This window comes from Anabrus simplex, chromosome 4, assembly GCF_040414725.1.
Source record: "Anabrus simplex isolate iqAnaSimp1 chromosome 4, ASM4041472v1, whole genome shotgun sequence".
NCBI classification, from domain to species: Eukaryota; Metazoa; Arthropoda; class Insecta; order Orthoptera; family Tettigoniidae; genus Anabrus; species Anabrus simplex.
This window is the reverse complement of record NC_090268.1, coordinates 227,918,956-227,940,903: the sequence shown is the minus strand read 5'-3', so window position 1 is coordinate 227,940,903 and position 21,948 is coordinate 227,918,956. Positions and strand designations below refer to the sequence as shown.

The following is a 21,948-nucleotide window of genomic DNA, read 5'->3' as shown; positions in this document are numbered from 1 at the left end:
CACCGAAAAGAAGATCCATTTTAGTTTTGGACATTTTCCATATTAGATAGATTAGGACCAAAAAACTTTACTGTATTGACTTATGTTTGTATATATTGTATATAATGTATATGTTGTATATAGTGTATATATTAGTATGTTTATATTGGTTAAAAAGGTCCCAAACCTTGACCTAAAGATTGTTTACAGGCTGAAGATGTCCAAAATAATGGGTGAAACATGTACCTGACCAAATAAGTCTACATAAAATCATGTAGATAATAACCACATTAAACGTGGAAAGTATTGAATAGGTGGTTTTTTATTTAATTATCCTTGATATCTATGCCTAACGTCATCTTCAATACGGAACAATAATGAGAGTTGTTACTTGTAAGTGGTATGTTCCGAGCTGTCGGTGGAGAGATGGCGTAGGAGGACATCAGTAGACGAATAAATTTGAGTGGTGTCTTTAAAAGTAGGAAAGATCACAATATGAAGATAAAGTTGAAATTCAAGAAGACAAATTGGGGCAAATATTTGTTTATAGGAAGGGGAGTTAGGAATTGGAATAACTTACCAAGGGAGATGTTCAATTATTTTCCATTTTCTTTGCGATGATTTCAGAGAAGGCTAGGAAAACAACAGATAGGGAATCTGCCACCTGGGCGACTGCCCTAAATGCAGATCAGTAGTGATTGATTGGTTGAAGACATTAGAAAATTCAAATGGTGTTAAGATTATGAACTAAAAACTCTTTTAATATTGCTTTTTTATTGAAGCATTAAAGAAGGACTAGATTTTATTAACAATAATTACAATGGAATGTAACATTCATTGATAACAAGACATCTACAGTACTCCATCTTTACAATCACATTCAATTCACTTATCATTACTTTGCTGTTCACTCATGAAAGTTCAAAAATGAGTAAACTGCAGGAAGTGATTCCTCTTATGATTTTCAGACATATATCTTAATGTGAATCAGTCGTACTGAAAGACTGACTTATTCCACTTAGTATGATGCACAAAATGTGGTTTCATTATTTCCCTGAGATGAAAAACAAGCACAAAGAGGAGGTGACGATCACAAGGTGAACTGGTACACAGCAGATCCAGATCGTCCTCCACATTCTGAGTTTTCCAGAATATTTCCACAACAGGACCAATGTCGCCGTCCAGGATGACCAGTATGACCGTGGCCACAACCTTGATAACCACCTGTAGAAGAGAAAAATTATTGTTATTATTATAACACAATTATGTTTATCAATCAGGATGTCTGGTTAATCTAGAACGATTAAGTAGATGATATTTATACACTAAACTCACTCTTAAATATACAGATCAGTGTATTGTTTTAAAACTAATATGAAAGAGATTTTAAATGTAATATTTTATCGACAAAACCCAAATTCTTAAATTCTAAGACAATTATTCTGAAATGCTACAAACTGTTTTGAAATTATTTTCGGTTAAAATTGAATCATTAACACTTTCCACGCTGCTTATTTTAGTTGTGCTTGGAAGAAGGATACTTGAGATTTTTGGCTATATTCTGGTTTTTACAGTAAGATTTTGAAATTAATCACTACCATGTGCTTCTATATTTATGTGAATGAACCATCTTTCCTCTTTCCAATTAGCAATTTTATCTTACAATATAATATTAGGAACCTACTCAAATAATTTTTGTAAGTGTGTATTTTTCAAGAAAAATACTAACTTTTATTACTGCTTGCATAGGGAACTTCATAACACATATGAAAAGTATGAAAAGATAAACTACCAGTACAGTACATCATTATAATACATCACAGACATCAACAGGATCACACAAATTCAAATACAGTGCCATCCCTAGCTTTTAGTTTGAGTAATTGATGCTTTCATGGCCCGTATTTATAGACATGATACTGTATAGGCTTTTGGGCTTATGCCGTGTCAAGAAAATAAGGTGAAATTCTTTACGTTTCGCAGAGAACTGTGCTCTGCGCCATCGGAAGAAAATCTCGACTGTCCACGAGAAAGGTTTCTTAAACAATGACTTTTTGAAATTTAGACGTTATAACAGAAGTCGAAATGGTACGTCCATTCGTCACCAGATGGGTCCTGGGATGCGGCACAGCGCTAGCGTTAGCTTTCGAAACAGAAGCTGACCGAACCATCAGAAGCAGGGTCACATAACATGTGTACATAACATATGACATTGACAGGTGTATGACATTGATACAAGCCTGGAATAAAACATTTGGTGATGAGAAACGTACAAATTTGGAAAACACCGAGATGAAATAACAATAGTGAAGGGACAGGGAAGGGAACTACCTATGTAAATCCTTAATGGCTGGCAACCTGGTATTTCTTAATTGATAGCCAGCGTCCCTGTTGAAATTGTTAGGATTTCTACGTATTTCCACAGCTTCTCGTATAATCCTGGACCTGTAGTTTCTAGTCTGGGTAAGAGCTCAAGCATCGTAGAACATGACATCATGACCCGACAATAGAGCGTGCTCAGCTATTGCCGATTTGTCTGGCTGGTTGAGACGAATGTTACGTTCATGTTCCTTGATACCAATGGACCGGTATGTTTGGCCGATGTATACCTTACCGCAAGTATTATTAGAAAATGGTGGAAATTAGTATAGAACAATACAAATATTTATGTACAAAATCGTTAGGAAAAGCATTCCAATACTGTGCCAATTTCCGTAATGTCTGACCTTGGCACATTGTACTTGATGTAGTCTATTCAAAAATAGCGAACAAGTTACATATTTTTTTTAGTTTTTTAGTTTGGGACTAGCCCAGAAAGACATTGCAATCATGTCGCAATATTTTTAAAACTTTCATATTTAGCATCGACCATGGCTTCAGGCCATCAATATTGTTAATTTTACTTAAATTACAGCTTTTTTAAGTGAAGTTTGTTCAATGTAGTCATTAGTATAGTAGATCTTTGATCAATTTCATATATAGGCAACAATATGATTTGTAAGTTTTTAAATGTATTCAATGTCGCAGCAGATTTTAGAACAATTTTCAACCAGGTACCTGGTAGGATTTGAGGTATTGATACAGCTGATGATGCCCCATAGGAAAGGGTGAAACATGTCCCAACTCTCATTTTAATAATGTTTTAACTCAAACGTCAACATTTTGAATTGTAATGAATAGGTGGAAGTGAAATAATTTCTTTTACATTTATTATATCTACCAGGAATGATCGAAACCATGCCTGCAGGTCGCCTTGAATGCCATACTTGTTAATTTTTAACAACAGTCGTTGGTGAGGTACCTATTCAAAGGCCTTGCTCCAGTCAAGAGTTACACAGTCCACTTGGGATATATTAGACTGGCCCAGGGAATGTTGCCACTCATCAATTACTGTTGTTAAAAGTGTAGTACAGGATTTTCCAGGGAGGAATTCATGTTGGTTGTTATTCAACAGGTTTCTCTTATTCAGAAACTCCAGCACATGTTTAACAATTAGATGTTCAATGCATTTACATAAGCTAGGTGTAATAGAAACTGGGCGATAGTTGTCTATATTTTCCCTGTCACCATCTTTGAACATGGGAATTACATCTGCTTTCTTCCATTCTTCTGGCACAGTCCCACTGTTCATTGATATGTTAAATACTGCACAAAGAGAAGGTGCTAATGCTCCTGCACAGTGATGGAGAATTCTGGCCGGCACGTTATCTGGGCGGTTCGCAGCATGAGGTCTAGTTCTCTAAAGACTTGTTGCGACCTCATTAGCAGTGAAGTACAAGCTAGTTAGGGGCAGAAAGGGAGGGGTTGTCCTTGTGGTGAACATGTCTTCATCCTTGTCAGCAGTGGTGAAGTTATTTTTAAATTTACTGTTAAATGTGTCTGCTATTTCTTAGGGAGAGGAAACTGATAGTCTGTTGTACTTGAAGACGGATGGAGCAATGTTGCCGCTTTAGTTTCTGATGAAAGCCCATAGCTCTTTATTATTGGAACTAAGGCTGTGGATATATGACCTGTAGGCATCACAGATTAATGATTTGAGTTTGTTCCTAGCCAGTCTGTACTTCTCCCACCTACTGTCACTTGGGTTTTCCTTCCATTTCCTGTATAAACAATTTCTCTTTCGAATACCTGATGTTATCTCTTTAGTGATCCATGGCGTTTTTCACTTATTAGAGATTGAAACTTTCAGCACAACTTGATCGACACATTCAAAAAATTCTTTTTTCCAGTTTTCTCAGATCTCGTTGATATTTATATTGCTGATGAAGGACACAAGGGGAACAGGAAGATTTTTTATAGAAGAAAGGAAAGATCGTTCCGGTTGGTGCAGGAAAAATTATATATTGTTCTGGAGTGGAGTTTTGGGGAGGGTTTTCTGTAGGTCACAGTTATAGTTAGGCCTATATCTTGGTGATCACAAAATCCAGGTATTACGTCCAAGGACTGGACAGGTGATGAGAGAGTTAGTAAGGAACAGGTCTAGTGTGGAATGGGAATTTTGAATAATACGAGTCCCTTCAAAAACTAACTGATGGAGAAAAATGTCGTTGAAGGTGGAGAGAAAACTATTAGCAAGAGGATTGTTTGGTACTAGGGTGGCATTTCTAGATTGAAGTCACCGTCAATACAAATTGCGTCATAATTATTCTGTACTTGTTTCACATGATCCAGAGAGGAGAGCAAGGTATCGTTCATTGTTTGCGAGAACTTCAGTGTATGATACACTGATCCAATGAGGAATTTATTACTACCGCACATAATTTTCACCCACACGGCTTCATCTGTCGTCTCCAACTCGGGACGTCTAGTTGGATTACACTCTGGTTTTGCAGCAATAAGAACTCCGCCTCCTGTGGTTAGGATCTGGTCCTTACGGAACAGGACAAAATAATCTGGTAGCACTTTTGAGTCATTAATTGTGTCTGAAAGCCATGTTTCACTGATACACACAATAGAGGCAAAGCTTTGAGAGCAAAGCGAGAATATATTCTTTTCTACCTGGACATAAAATGCTGCATGCGTTAAACGCAAAGAGAGTTAGATTATTATTTACATATTTACAGTTGTAGCTATTTACAGAGTCACTGGTATTGGAAAAGAAAGAGTTCATTAGTGACAGCATTTTGCATTGCCAGCAAGTCCACGTTCTTCACCTCTTTTTTAATTTCCTGTTTTCTGAAGTAGAAATTTGTGCACGTTTCCTGTGACTACTTCACGAACAACTGTTACAGTTCACAAATAGTTGATTATGATGCCCACTGCTTTCACATATTGTACAATGCTGAGGTCCGGGGTTCAATTCAATATCTCCAATTAATGCAAGAGTTAGGAACCACAGTGGCCGCCTAGTGATCGGAAGTCTGACAACGCTGCCCTCCCCATCATGATGCGGCCGCCCTACCGCCAGCAGCTCGAGTCTTTCACTGCCACACCAAGTGAGACCCTTAAGAGATCATTTCTCATTTACCAACAGGTTTTCCAGTAGATGAATCTTCTTCAAATCACCACAAGACTTATCCGAATGCACTGTTACACTTTTTGCATACGTACGGCACTTTTTACCAACAAAACTATAATTAATGCATGAAGAACACTTGTAACCACTGGCATGCATGCCACCATCATGACTAGAGATGTAAAGGGAGAAAGTAAAATATGTCTGCAGATGAATAAGGGTAGAAAATCTCCAGAATGAGGAAATTAGACAGAAGTAGGCTACATGGATACGATTAGCGAAATGTTCCAAACAATGGACAGTTAGCAGGTTCAGGATATAGAAAGAGAATGCTGGCATACAGGGTTGCTGTAGTAGAAATAGCAAGGGAATGCCTAGGTACAACTGTGTGTAAAGATGGGAAATAAACAAACATTTTGGTGAAATGATGAAGTGAGAGCAGCTTGTAAACATGTAAAGAAGGTGGATCAGAAATGGCTCCAAACAAGGACTGATGCTGACAGGGAATTGTACATAGATAAAAGAAACAGAGTGAAACAAATAGTTGTTGAATCCAAAAAGAAGTCATGGAAAGATTTTGGTAATGATCTAGTAAGGCTAGGTCAAGCAGCAGGGAAACCTTTCTGGACAGTAACAAAGAATCTTAGGAAAGGAGGGAAAAAAAGGAAGTGAATAGTGTTGTGGATTATTCAGCTGAACTCATAATTTGATCCCAGAGAATCACTGGACAGGTGGAAGGAATATTTTGAAAATCTTCTCAATGTAAAAGGACGCTACAAACAACCAAGCTCATGGGGAGGAGGACAGTGATATTTGTGAAATTACACTTGATGAAGTGGAAAGGTTGGTAAACAAACTCCAGTGTTATATAAAGCAGCAGGAATAGATAAAATTAGAACTGAAATGGTGAAATATAATGGGAAGGTAGGGGTGAAATTGCTTCATAGAGTAATAAGATTAGCATGGTGTGTTGGTAAGGCACCTTCTGATTGGACAAACGCAGTAATTGCATCTATCTACAATCAACAACTATTGAGGTATCTCATTGATCAGTATACCAGGCAAAGTGTTCATTGGCATCTTGGAAGGGAGGGTGCAATCCATGGTTCAGAGGAAATTGGATGAAAACCCATGTGGTTTCAGACCACAGAGTGCTGTCAGGATCAGATTCTCAGTATGTGCCAGGTAATTAAGTACTACGAGAGGAATAGACAGTTATATTTGTATTTCGTAGATCTAGATAAAGCATATGGCAGAGTACAGAGGGAAAGGATGTTCGCTATGCTAGGGAACTATGGGATTAAGGTTATATTATTAAAATCATCAAAGGCATTTATGTTGACAATTGGGCTGTGGTGAGAATTGATGGTAGAATGAGTTCTTGGTTAAAGGTACTTATAGAGGTGAGACAAGGCTGTAATCTTTTACCTTTTGTTGATAGTTTACATGGATCATCTAGCTGCCTCTGTGGATCCGTGGTAGAGTGTCGGCCTCCGGATCCCAAGATAGCGGGTTCAAACCCGGCAGAGGTAGTCGGATTTTTGAAGGGCGGAAAAAAGTCCATTCGACACTCCATGTCGTACGATGTCGGCATGTAAAAGAACTCTGGTGATACATTTGGTATTTACCCGACAAAATTAATTAAATCTCAGCCATAGACGCCCAAGAGAGATTCGGTTTACTCTAGGTCCGCTAGATGGCAGACAGAGTAAACCGGAACGTCAAAATTGACGAGCAGACAGCCAGATGGCGTCCAATCGAAATGTCTGCAAACGGTAGCTGAGGCCATACGATTATTATTATTATTATTTTTATTATTATGGATCATCTGCTGAAAGGTATTAAGTGGCAATGTGGGATTCAGTTAGGTGGTAATGTACAAGCAATCTGGCCTATGCTGACAACTTGGTCTTAATGGTAGATTGTGCCAAAAGCCTGCAGTCTAATATCTTGGAACTTGAAAACTGCTGGAGTGAGAATGGTATGAAAATTAGCCTTTCCAGGACTAAATTAATGTCAGTAGGTAAGAAATTCTAGAGAACTGAATCACAGTCTAATATACACAGTCGCGAAGCTCCTTAGTGATGTAATGGCATCCTGTTGACAGGTGGAACGACACCAGCGCTCGCAGTGGCCAGCAAGCTCTAACTGTCAGGAACAATTCTCTACCCAGCAGCTGATTGCACCTTCCTGCATAAATTATAAACTGTAATCAGCTCAGCAACTATATTAATTGTAAATTTTAAGAAAACATGTTGATACACAAGACTACTTATTGCTACAGCACGGTAATAATACTGAAGAGAAGACAATAATAGTTTATTTTTCAAGGGAATAACTGACCCCACCACTGTAGTTAAAGTCTTAGCCATTTTTGAAATCCTATTATTGAACTTAATTTGCTTTTTCACATAAATCATAAAAATAGTAACGAACTAAAAACACAAGTCAAATAATATTCAAAGATATGAGTAACCTAAATGACTGAATTTTAAATACTTTGAGTTTTTTGTTCTATGGCACTGAAAACATTAATAGCAAAATTTCACAATGTAATCTAATCTTAGTTTCACAAATAATTTCAATACTAATGACTTCATAACATGAATGTGGAAAATCAGGTATTTACATTAGGGAATTAACAGTACACTACATCCAACCTTGTGAGAATTCTCCTTAAACATACAGGAAATTCCTAACAACAGCCCCTGTTCAGTCAATTCCTTTCAACTTCCTACAAGATAATTTCTGCTCCTCTGAAAATCAAGCAAGTAGCCACACGGTCATGCAGCTATCAGCTTACATTCTGAAGATAGTGGGTTTGAACCCCACTGTCGGCAGCCCTGGTTTCCCATTGTCACACCAGGCTGTATCTTAATTAAGGCCACGGTTGATTCCTTCCCACTCCAAGCCCTTTCCTATCCACTGTTGTCAAAAGACCTATCTGTGTCGCTGCAACATATAACTGTGTGTTGTGCTCCTTTGACACGGTTTGATCATCCGTTATCAATAACTTTCGCTTTGAAGAAATCTGCAGAGGTTTGTTTTGAATAGAACTGCATTCCATACTAATTTCTTCTTCTCTGCTGACATAAACTGGCTGTCTTCAAAATGATTTGAACATAAATTTGTGTTATTGTGTAAATAGTTCACACATTTTTCTTCAGTAAATCAGCCCTCCTACTATTTACAAGTGTTAGAAATTTCTTATCTGACTCCATATTTATATGAAAACATGCTTTATTTTTCTCTCAAGCAAACTATATTGAAATTCACCTTCTGCAATGTTTGTAAAGAAAAACAAGAACAACAACCATATTATTAGCTTATTACCCGATGATGAATGCTTACTCCTAGGAACTCTCCATCAACAGTTCATAGAGATGACAAATCCAAAGAGTATCAACGAAGTATTTACAACATCCTCCCACCTTGGAATTGTGGGAACAATTTCAAAACTGTACTCTTCTATGGGATCCTCCAACTCACCCCACCTCAGTCACAGTACTTGGTGTTAGCTATCACTACACGGCCACTTTTTGTCGTATACGAACTCTGTCCTGATGTTGCCCCTAAGTTCAGTTTTCTTTTAAAAGTTGTTTGGTCACTGTCTACCTCCAGAGGGTAAAGTCGTTCAGTAGGACGAATCAAAACTCCATCTTTCGTTTTCACTTTAGCCACACGCGCTGCACCATCGCGACTAGGGAAGAGCGTTAAAATTCTTGCTAAAGGCCATTCTATCCTTTTCAGTTTCTCAGAACCGAGTAATACCATGTTACCTTCTTTGAGAGATGTTGCCTTCTTTCCTTTGGGACGTTGGACTAACTGTGAGAGATATTCTTTCCTGAAGCGCTGTTTCAGTTCTTGAATTAAGTACTGTCTGAAACGTAAGCGAGAACGGAACTTTTCTCCCTCTAATTTATCTAGATCTGATACATGATTGGCGTTGATCTCATGTAGAAACATACTTGGAGTTAATGGAGTTAAGTCTTCTGGATCCTCTGATACGTATGTTAGTGGTCGGCCATTAATCACCGACTTCACATCACACAGTGAAGTTGACAGTTCTTCATAAGTCAGAACAGACTTCCCGAGCATCCTCTTCAGCAGCTCCTTGACAGAACGAACCAGGCGCTCCCACCATCCTCCCCACCAACAAGCTGTAGGAGGATTGAACTTCCACTCAATTTCTTGTAGCTGAGATTCATTTAGGATTTTGTGGACAGACATTTCTTTTAGCATGTTTGCAGCTCCAATAAAATTAGTTCCGTTGTCACAATATACAATGGATGGACGTCCTCTTCTTGCAATGAATCTCCTTAATGACAGAAGAAATGCTTCAGTGCTGAGTGAAGATGCGAGTTCTAAGTGTACAGCCCTATAAATTGCGCACGTATACAATGCAATCCATGCCTTTGAATCATTCTTTAAAATCAATGGTCCAGCTAAATCAATTCCAATAACTTCAAATATTGCAGCATTCTTGATACGATCTTGTGGTAGCTCAGTACTCTCTGATTCTGCGTGCTTAACTCTGTGTCGCTTGCACTGTATGCACTTGGAAATCGCATTTCTAATGGCTCTTCTACTTTGAATGATCCAAAACTTTTTCCTCAGATGTACAAGGAGAAATTGTATGCCAGCGTGACAGTGAACTTTATGTTGTTCTTTGATCAAGGCATCAACTACATCATGATTCCTGGGTAATAATAAGGGGAATCGGAAATTAAAGAGGTCATTTCTCATTGTGATCTCTTTGTCTTCACATGGACCAGTCCTTTACTGACACGAATTACTTTCAATCCACTATCTGTGTCACCTTTTTGAGGAAATAACTCCTGTTGTACACACTTTATAGTAACTAATTCTGCTTCTCTTAATTCTGAAAATGTTAGTGTGCAAGTTTGCCTCTCCCTACTACATCAAGCATTGTTGTAGAACCTTAGTACCCATCCCATTATTCTTACTCTTTGAGAATAAATGAAATAACTTCTTAGATCAATGCCCATCATTGTTACAGGTTCGTCTGTGTTTTTCTTTCTCTCTGAAATAATGATATCCTCATCATATTTGCCTTCATCAGTGTGATAAACAGGCCACTCCTCTTCAGGACTTCTCAGCCAGAGGGGTCCCTCACACCAGTTAGATTTCATCAATTCTGATGGATAGCACCCTCTTGATAGTAGGTCTGCAGGATTATAAACTCCAGGTACATGCCTCCATTGTTGTGGGTCAGTAAGTTGTCTTATTTCCTTGACTCGGTTGCCGACAAACATACACCATGGTTCATTTCTTCTAATCCATGCAAGCGCAGTCGTGGAATCACTCCAGAAGTAACCTTTCACGTTTTCTAAAGAAAGGGATGATCTGACTAACGAAGCAAGACGACTTCCTACAAGAGAGCCTAACAATTCTAGTCGAGGAATAGTGACACTTTTGAGAGGTGCTATTCGAGCTTTTGCTAGTACTAACTGAACTGATACACCCTTCTCATCCTCGGTTCTGAGATACATTACTGCTCCGTAGGCATGTTTTTTTTTGCTAGTTGCTTTACGTCGCACCGACACAGATAGGTCTTATGGCGACGATGGGACAGGAAAGGGCTAGGAATGGGAAGGAAGCGGCCGTGGCCTTAATTAAGGTAGAGCCCCAGCATTTGCCTGGTGTGAAAATGGGAAACCACGGAAAACCATTTTCAGGGCTGCCGACAGTGGGGTTCGAACCTACTATCTCCTGAATACTGGATACTGGCCGCACATAAGCGACTGCAGCTATCGAGCTCGGTCGTAGGCATGTTGACTGGCATCAACAAAAGTATGCAATGACCAAGACTCTTTATCTATCTTTCCATCAGTTACCAGTCTTTGAATCTCTATTTCTTCTAAGTGGCCAATTTCACGGTAACGCTGGTTGAACTCCTTCGACATTATATCAGGTAGAGGGGAGTCCCAATTTGACTTAAATCCTTTTTTTACTTAATTTCTTTGAAGCTTCTATTTTCCAAGACTCCAGTAGCAATAATTTGAATGGAAGAAGCGAGGGGCGAGAAACCCGATGATGTCATAAATTTTCTGTATCGCTGAGAGTAGAATTCTCTTGGTAAGTATTTCTTTAGAGAATGGAATGTGAGCAACAATACAAACCCCCAATGTATCCAATCGCTTGTTCCACTTTGTGCCCAAAACCTTTGTGAGATATCCATTATTATTAATATGTTCATTGTTGCCCTCGATCTTTGAAAGTTCGCAATTTCTTATTGTAGATTCCCAGCTTCTCAGCTCCATCTTGGCTTCAGCTAGAATCCTTGTACTTTCAGAACGAAACATACAGTATTCTTCAACAGAAGCAACTGATGTTACACAGTTATCTACGTACATAGATTTCATCAGTTTCCTTGCTATCAGTTCATCTTTATAATTAACAGTCGAAAGATGATGATCCAATACAGCACCCAATATAAACGGACTACACGTGGCTCCAAAAATAACTCTTGAATGTCTATAAGTCTTCAGTTTCATACTTCTGAAATCCTCCCACCATAAAAATCGGAGATAGTCACGATCTTCAGCTCGTACTTCGATCATTTGGAATGCCTTTCTTATGTCTGCAATAACACCCAGCTCTTTCTCTCGAAACCTTAAAAGAATTTCAGGGATATTTTGAACGTAATTAGGACCTCTTATTAAGCAATCGTTTAGTGAAAGCCCTTCGTTTGTTTTACATGAAGCATCGAAAACTGGTCGAACTGGAGTAGTAAGACTTTCAGGTTTGATTACAGGTTGGTGTGGAAGATAATGACAAGATTTCTCTATCTCTTCCTGTGGCACTTCTTCTATAAAACCTTCCACTGTCCAGTCTTTAAATATTTTGTCGTATTGTGAGAGGAGACCTGTCTTTTGCAACTTCTGCGTAGTCGACTGAAGTCTTTTTTTCTGCTATTTCCTTATTGGACTGGATTTCCGGATTACCCTCCCTCCAAGGAAGGCCAACTACATAACATCCATCTTCTTTTTGGGTTAAAGTATTAAGTAGATATTGCTTTGCTTCCCGTTCTTGTTCTTCAGCTGATTTTATTTCTACTGGATCCTGAATACCAATCGTTTCAAGATTCCACAAGTCCGTGATTGAACCATCTGTGTAAGCCATCGTGATTGTTGTATTTGCCATATTCACTTCAGGAGAGTTGTCAGTTAGTTCTCCTCCCAAAGTCCATCCTAGCTTTGTTTCAATGGCTGTAAGACCATTCTTAAGTCGAACAATATTTCCAATTAGAATTTTAGCATAGACATCCATTCCAATAAGAAGCTGAATTTCTGGACAGTTATCACCCACATCGCTGATCCATATTTTCTTCATTCTAAGTTCTTGAAACAACGTAGAGCACGCTGGAACTCGTGGGACTGACTGGCAAATACGTGGCTGGTCCCTGACTTCGACCTCACAATCAACGTTACCGCCTGGCTTTTGGAGCTTGATTGTGTACTTCTTGTGATTTATTTCCGAGGTCTTGCTTCCACCGAACAGAACATGGGAAACCAATTCCTCAGCGTGTGATTTCAATCCGAGTTCTTCAGCTGTTTTCTGTAAGATGTAGGATCATTGAGAGCCACAATCCAAGAAAGCTCTCACAGTTTTTCTTCTGCCATTTCCGTGGACAGTAACCATCAGTGTTTGTAGTATTACTTGACGAACAGATGTATGACAAGCCATATTTGAAGTTGTGTGAAGCTGACTGGCTTTCTCTTCTTTCTTCGATTCATCCTTATCTTTCTGAAAAAGATCAGGACACATAACCGTGGCATGCTTCTTACAACAAACCAAGCACCTAATATTTGATTTACAGTTCTTTGACAAATGATTAGGTCGCAAGCACGTGAAACAACATTTTTTTTCTCTAACCTTCGATCTTCTTTCCTCAACTGTCATGTTTGTTGTTTTGAAACACTTCTCGCTATCATGGGCCTTTTCACAGAAGATACACAAGTCTTCTGAAGTATTGCTAAGTACAGCCACCGTAGGTATACTCATCTTATCTTTAATGTGCTTCCTATCTACTTTTGAAAAAGATCCCTTCCTTTCAGTCTTTCCTTTCGCTTCTGTACTACCGAAACCTGACTGTGCTAACAGTATTTGCTGCTCATTTCGAACTTCACTCTTGACAAACTCCATTAAACAATCAAGTCGAGACATCCTAGGTTCCATTTCAGGAACTCTGAAAAGTGGTGGCAAAAGGGGCTCTGGTTAAGACGCAGCAGGTCGTTATGCTACCTAGGATCCAGAACGGGTAAAAAAAAAAAAAAAAAAAAAAAAGTAAATAAATAAATGCAATGTAAATATTAATGTTATACCAGTTTTATAGTATCATTTGAAGCAATTCCACATACTGTATATCAGTTGACTATATTTGTAAGTAGTACAGGAGATATTATAATTAGAATTTTGTAAACAATATAAATTTATTAAGGATGAGCTGTGTGTTTAATAGAAAACATTGTTAGCGTAAATTGTATAATATTGTATTATAGGAAAAATTTTCTTCTCTTGTTAATGTAATATTCAGTGCTTGACAATAATGTATTTTAGTGTACCATTTGCCACCGAGGTAGACACCTCATTTGCAAATAAAGAGATTTTGATTTGATTTGATTTACACTCTGTTTAGAAAATGGACTTCTCTGCCATGCCCGTAACGTTTCTTCTGGTAAACTCGACTCAACCAAGGGAAATAACCATGTACCTGGATCTGTGCCGGTCAGGTTTAAGGTACTGAGTGACCGTAAATGCGATTCTAATTTAATTGATAAAGTTGAAAGGGGAAGTTTATCATTTTGAGTAGCATTTGAAATTACTAGTTTCAACAGTTCTCTTACATAGACTTGCATCAGAAGGTCATCCCTACCGAATCGTTCTTTTAACGCTTCAATGACTTTTGGATAATTTTCTGCTGTTTGAGGGTAACTAAGAACAATTGCTTCTGGTTCTGTGCCAGGTTTCATTGCCTGTAATAAATACTGAAACTTGTCACTGTTGTGCAAAGTATCATCTTCGTGTATCTTTTGGAACTGAGACCAAAACCCTAACCATTCCTTAAGATCTCCATTAAATGTCTTCAGTTCAATTTTGGGTAACTTAAAGGACCTTCTTTTACTGTTATGATTGCCTACCTCATTTCCGAACATCTCGCTAGGTGGTGGACTAATCTTTCCTGCAAGCAAAAGTGTATTATTTACTTGAACCTTAATAACCTCAAATTCGTCACTATATTTCTCGGTACTTTCTCTTTCAGCTAAAATAACATTATCCTCTGCATGACTGTCTAATAAATGATCCACTATTTTCATGTCAATTTCATGAAGTTCCTCCATTAAATTTTCTAAACGGTTAAAATTTGACTGCAACAAGTCACGATTCTGCGAGGTAATTTCTGTTACAAGAAACTCTTTAATACATTGAAACTTCTTTGTTACACATTGCCTAATAGGCGTCCTACCTTTCTTTAGCTGTTCCATGTTGCTTCCTTTTCTTCTTGGATAGGAATAACTATTCACGAATCTCACGATTACTCACAACATATATTCCTCTCTCGCCTTGGACAGGAATATTCACAGTAATTTATATACGTCTCTGATCACGTCGGGGGTCACCAAATGTTAGAAATTTCTTATCTGACTCCATATTTATATGAAAACATGCTTTATTTTTCTCTCAAGCAAACTATATTGAAATTCACCTTCTGCAATGTTTGTAAAGAAAAACAAGAACAACAACCATATTATTAGCATATTACCCGATGATGAATGCTTACTCCTAGGAACTCTCCATCAACAGTTCATAGAGATGACAAATCCAAAGAGTAACAACGAAGTATTTACAACAACAAGCAATTTGTTTTTTTCTGTCTATCTTTCTTTCTTTCTTAATCTGTTTACCCTGCCGGGTTGGATTTTCCCTCAGACTCAGCGAGGGATCCCACTTCTACCTCTTCAAGGGCAGTGTCCTGGAGCGTGACTCTTTGGGTCGGGGTATATAACTGGGCAGGAGGACCAGTACCACATCCAGGCGGCCTCATCTGCTATGCTGAACAGGGGCCTTGTGGGGGATAGAAAAGGGAGAGGGAAGGAAGCGGCCATTGCCTTAAGTTAGGTACCATCTCTGCATTTGTCTGGAGAAGTGGGAAACCACGGAAAACCACTTCAAGGATAGCTGAGGAGGGAATCGAATCCTCCTCTGCTCACTTGAACTCCCGAGGCTCAGTGGACCTTGTTCCAGCCCTCATACCACTTTTTGAAATTTTGTGGTAGAGCCGGGAATCAAATCCAGGCCTCTGGGGGTGGCAGCTTATCACACTAACCACTACACCACATAGCCAGACGAGCAATTTTCTACACAACACCATTACGTGTTAGATGATACGATTGTGTTAAAATGTTATTCAGTTTCATAATTGGATGGATTTCCCTTTGAGTTACATCCCCGGATCATTGATAAACAAAATACCTACTTATCTGAAGTTACATTTCTGAATCTTCACAATATTGTTCTATCGGCTGAAAATGTAAACAGTAGTTGAAGCTTTTCTGTACAACAGTTCAAGCTTTAGAAAACCTAAAGAATCATAGCTCTGGTGTCTTCTTGTAATTGAGGAGTTTATTGCACCACACACATCTCCTTTCATAAATACCTTGTTAATTTAATAGAAAACCAATTGTCTACAATGGAATCACCGCACGCTTACCTCGCATACGTACAACTTACACATCACAGTAGACTGGTAGCTTGCTGGCTAAGTGGAGTACTGCAGTTGCATGGATGAAAAAAATGAGCCTAGCTTCATGACTGTGTATATTAGACTGTGACTGAATGTCAGATTGGGAATACAAAGCTGGAACAGGTAGATAATTTCAAGTATTAAGGATGTGTGTTCGCCCTGAATGGTAGTATTGTAAGTGAGATTGAACCAAGGTGCAGTAAAGTTAATGCAGTTAGCTTGCAGTTGCGATCAACAGTATTCTGTAAGAAGGAAGTCAGCTCCTGGACGAAACTATCTTTACATCGGTCTGCTTTCAGACCAACTTTGCCGTACGGGATTGAAAGCTGGGTGGACTCAGGATATCTTATTCATAAGTTAGAAGTAACAGACATGAAAGTATCGAGAATGATTGCTGGTACAAATAGGTGGGAACAGTGGCACGAGGGCACTTGGAATGAGGAGATAAAAGCTAAGTTAGGAATGAACTCGATGGATGAAGGTGTACGCATAAACTGGCTTTGGTGGTGGGGTCATGTGAAGCGAATGGTGGAGGATAGGTTACCCAGAAGAATAATGGACTCTGTTACAGAGGGTAAGAGGAGTCGAGGGAGACCAAGATGGCAATGGTTAGACTCAGTTTCTAACAATTTAAAAGCACCAAGTATCTTACAAAGGACATAGATAGAAAGTATTAGTCGGGAATGATTCGTTTGCGACAGGGTGATGGATATGTCGTGAGATAATGGAAGTTGTAGAGATACCTTTCCCTGTTATGGGAAAATGGACTGCCTCATTGTTTGATGGAAGTGATGCTGATGAAACCTCTTGGAGAATTCTTCATAACAGATGATATGTAATTGATCCCCTTGAACAGAAGGTGGAGTGGGGTATGAAGTAATTCATACGTGAGTAGTAGCACCTTTTTCATAATTTTAGTGTTATTATTTCTCAATATGCACTTGAATTTTGTCCTGCTCCATGGCTAACCTTTGATATAAATGGTCCCACATTCAATTCCCAGCCAGGTCAAGGATTTTAACAGTAATTGGTTGATTTGTCTGGCTGAGGGGCTGGGTGTTCGTGATGTCTTCCTCTTTAGAAATCATCTTAGGAAGGGCCCCATCTTCACATACATGCAGGTCACCTATAGGATATCTACTCCAAAAATACATGCATCAGGCTTCTCCGAGGCCATACGCCATTATTATTATTATTGTTATTGTACTGGAGGTACACCAACTCTGCATTCAAAGTAAGCGCTTCTTAGAAGGCCATCTGTTATATGAACAGTGCAACTCATTTCTGAAGAAGTTTCGAACTTTATCTCCAGATGACTCTACCATCAAGTTATGTGCTCCCTCTGGTGAGAGGATGGACAATTAATTTTCAAGAGAATTTTTGTATTCATATGTCTTCAAAACTGAATTGTTCGTGGATTGTTTTTTGTGTTCTAAGGTTACTAGCAATTCTATCTCTTCCCACCTGCTTAAAACTTTAACCAATCAAAAATTTTTTATATTCATTTAATTATCCAATGGGATTTGTGTGTGTGTTCAGGGCTTCAGCCCAGAGAATTCTGAAACCTTCCTCTCCACTATAAAAGCTGGAACATTTCGGGCCATGTTGTCTTTTTGATCGCTCCAGTCCAGTCGAGAAGTAGAGTGTGTTTGTAGAGGAGGCAGGGTGCTAGCCTGGCCCATCTCCGGAAGGCTCGACAGCTCAAGGTAATGGCAGACATCTTGTAATCGTGTAATAGCCTCAGAAAGCTAGTTTGATGAAAAGGTTTCAAAATCTTTTCCTAATGTAATAGTCTATTTTTCCATGTAAATTTTCAAACATGTCTAAAGATCTTAGCCTAACTTAGGGAATAAAGAATGTGAACCCTCTTTTATTCCCCTTCAACTTGGTATTGTAGTTACTATGATTTTGCAGACTTTAAAATTTATGTCTTCCTTTTGTAATTTAAAATTTTCTTTCCATTTAGTCACCTCCATGGTATAGGCTTTGGCTGTGTAACTTAGGGTCATAAGCCCACATAGGGTTTTAAGTATTTTCAACTGAATTTCAAAGGACTGCAAGTGCTCGCCTCCTAACATTTTGACTTACGGTCAATAATTTTAACCTTTTCTTTTTCACTAAGGCCAGGTAGAATGGGCACTTATTGCCTCTGTTCACTATTCTTATTTAATTTCCTATTTAAATGTAATGTAGACTGCCGAGTGAGTAGGACAGTTGAATCTGGTTGTATTTTACCCTAATGTAAAAGTTAAATTGTGCCTTTGAGAGGCTTGAATCTTGTAAATTTTGGAGAAGAGTCTCCTAGGTGATCATGTGGAGCAAAGACGCTCTTTATAATATTGTCAATTTTGGAGCTCCGTCTCCTTAATTGTAATTGATTGGAGCAGTGGTGCTCTTGATAATAGTGTAACGTTTGAGCTACCTAACTCACCTCATTATTGTACCTGATTATGTCTTATTGTTTAACAAAGTTTCAAATCTGAAAAGAGAGAGAAAAACATACATACATACATACATACATACATACATACATACATACATACATACATACATACATACATACATACATACATACATACATACATACATACATACATACATACATACATACATACATACATACATACATACATACATACATTATCTTTATACACTGTTATGCCTTTCAGTGTTCAGTCTGCAAGTCTCTGTGAATTTACTAAACATCGCCACATTTGCAACTAGTGTTGTAGCCTCATTTTCGGCACAATCTGCCATCAAGACCAAGTCGTCAGCATAGGCCAGACTACTTACTACATTTCCACCTAAATGAATCCCTCCCTGCCATTTTATATCTTTCAGCAGATGATCCATGTAAACTACAAACAGCAAAGGTGAAAGACTGCAGCCTTGTCTAACCCCTGTATGTACCCTGAACCAAGAACTCATTGTACCATCAATTCTCACCGAAGCCCAATTGTCAACATAAATGCTTTTGACTGACTTTAATAATCAACCTTTAATTCCATAGTCCCCCAGTATAGCGAACTCTTTTCCCTCGGTACCCTGTCATATGCTTTCTCTAGATCTATGAAACATAAACACAACTGCCTATTCCCCTCGTAGCATTTCTGAATTATCTGGCGCATACTGAAAATCTGATCCTGACAGCCTCTCTGTGGTCTGAAACAACACTGGTTTTCATCCAACTTCCTCTCAACGACTGATCGCACCCTCCCTTCCAAGATGCCAGTGAATACTTTGCCTGGTATACTTATCAGTGAGATACCTCGATAGTTGTTGCAATTCTTCCTGTTCCCTTGCTTATAGATAGGTGCAATTACTGCTTTTGCCCAATCTGAAGGTACCTTACCAACACTCCATGCTAATCTTACTACTCTATGAAGCAATTCTATCCCTGCCTTCCCACTATACTTCACCATTTCAGGTCTAATTTCATCTATTCATGCTGCTTTATGACAATGGAGTTTATTTACCATCCTTTCCACTTCCTCAAGTGTAATTTCACCAACATCATTTTCCTCCTACTCATGAGCTTGGCTGTTCACAACACCACCAGGATGATTTCCTTTTACATTGAGAAGATGTTCAAAATATTCCTTCCACCTCTCCAGTGATTCCCTGGGATCTATTATGAGTTCACCTGAATTACTCAAAACACTGCTCATTTCATTTTTTCCTCCCTTCCTAAGATTCTTTATTACTGTCCAGAAAGGTTTCCCTGCTGCTTGACCTAGCCTTTCCAGGTTATTACCAATATCTTCCCATGACTTCTTTTTGGATTTAACAACTATTTGTTTCACTCTGTTTCTTTCATTTATGTACAAATGCCTGTCTGCCTCGGCCCTTGTTTGCAGCCATTTCTGATAAGACTTCTTTTTACGTTTACAAGCTGCTTTCACTTCATCATTCCAACAACATGTTTGCCTTTTCCCATCTTTACACACAGTTGTTCTTAGGCATTCCCTTGCTGTTTCTACTACAGCATCCCTGTATGCCTCCCATTCATTTTCTATATCCTGAACCTGCTTACTATCTACTGTTTGAAACTTCTCACTAATCATATCCATGTACTTCTGTCTAATTTCCTAGTCCTGGAGATTTTCTACCCTTATTCGTTTGCAGACAGATTTCACTTTCTCTACCCTAGGCCTGGAGATACTTAGTTCACTACAGATCAGATAGTGGTCTATATCATCGAAAAATCCCCGGAAAACTTGTACATTCCTAACAGATTTCCTGAATTCGAAGTCGGTTAAGATATAGTCTATTATGGATCTGGTACCCCTAGCCTCCCATGTGTAGCGGTGAATAGCCTTATGCTTGAAGAATGTATTCGTAACTGCTAAACCCATACTAGCACAGAAGTCCAGCAAATGCTTCCCATTCCCATTAGCTTCCATATCTTCCCCACATTTACCAATTACCCTTTTGTATCCTTCAGTTCCATTCCCAACTCTCGCATTGAAATCGCCCATTAGCACTATCCTATCTTTGCTGTTGACTCTGACCACGATGTCACTCAATGCTTCATAAAACTTGTCAACTTCATCCTCATCTGCACCCTCACATGGTGAATACACAGAGACAATTCTAGTCTTAATTCCTCCAACTGACAAATCTACCCACATCATTCGCTCGTTTACGTGCCTAACAGAAACTATGCTGTGTGCAATGGTATTCCTGATAAAGAGCCCTACCCCAGATTCTGCCCTTCCCTTTTTAACCCTCGTCAAGTACACTTTATAATCTCCTATCTCTTCCTCGTTATCTCCCCTTACCCGAATATCACTTACTCCTAGCACATCCAGATGCATCCTCTTTGCTGACTCAGCCAGTTCTACTTTCTTTCTTCCATAAGCCCCATTAATATTGATAGCTCCCCATCGAATTCCATTTCGTTCGCCAAGTTGTTTCCAAGCAGTCCCTCGCCTGTCAAATGGGAGTGGGACTCCATTACTCCCATAGGTCCGAGGCTTGCTTAAAATGTTCTGAGCTCGGTAAATTCATGAAGCAGGATGCTACCCTACTTACACCTAGTCCAAGTGAGGTTCTCTCCTCTAACGGGTTATGGACCACCTGTGGATTGTATAGTCATAGCCACCTGAGCACAAGGAAGGCCATGACTCAGAATATGTCCAAGATGCCCACTCCTATTCCATAGCAACTGGTATCCTGACTCTCACGACCACTTACTAGGCCACTCAGCCGTTGCCCATGGTTCACAATCTAGGAAGCGATTACAGTAACCCACACCATGAATCATAGAGAGAGAGAAAAAGGGAAAGAAATCAAATTTCATATTTTAGAGTTTTAAATTAAAATCTGATATTTTCTCTATCCACCCATTCATGTCTGCACCTTCTTATAACACTGCATTCTGCAGAATCCCTGGAATAGTAGTAGTAGTAGCAGCAGCAGCAGCAGCAGCAGCAGTAGTAGTAGTAGTAGTAGTAGTAGTAGTAGCAGTAGTAGTTGTTGTTGTTGTTGTTGAATCTTCTGTAAGACTAGACAGGCTTCTTCTTTACAGCTTATCTGCAGTACATAAGTTCCACCAACATTGGGACTTCTGCGAATAACCCTCCAAGGAGTGACATTATATTGCCCTGGACCTCAGTGTCAGTTTCAAGTCCGTCTGTGAGGTATAAAGCTTGTTTCTCAAATATTTTCAAACAAATCTTATGTATACAGTTTTCAATAATATTTGCAAGTAAACAGAAAAATAGAACTTGATTCATAAATACAG

The 21,948-nt window shown here is 38.8% G+C and overlaps 1 protein-coding gene across 1 annotated transcript in view; it reads right to left on the bottom strand.

Moving 5' to 3' along the window:
- Positions 1–801: 801 nt before the first annotated feature.
- Positions 802–21,948, bottom strand: part of LOC136872598 (E3 ubiquitin-protein ligase TRIM45) — a 362,766-nt gene continuing 341,619 nt past the window's right edge. Inside the window, exon 11 of the mRNA XM_068227494.1 lies at positions 802–1,203. Within this exon, the coding sequence (XP_068083595.1) occupies positions 1,070–1,203 (134 nt within the window). The 3' untranslated portion in view covers positions 802–1,069. The remainder of the gene's footprint in view (positions 1,204–21,948) is intronic.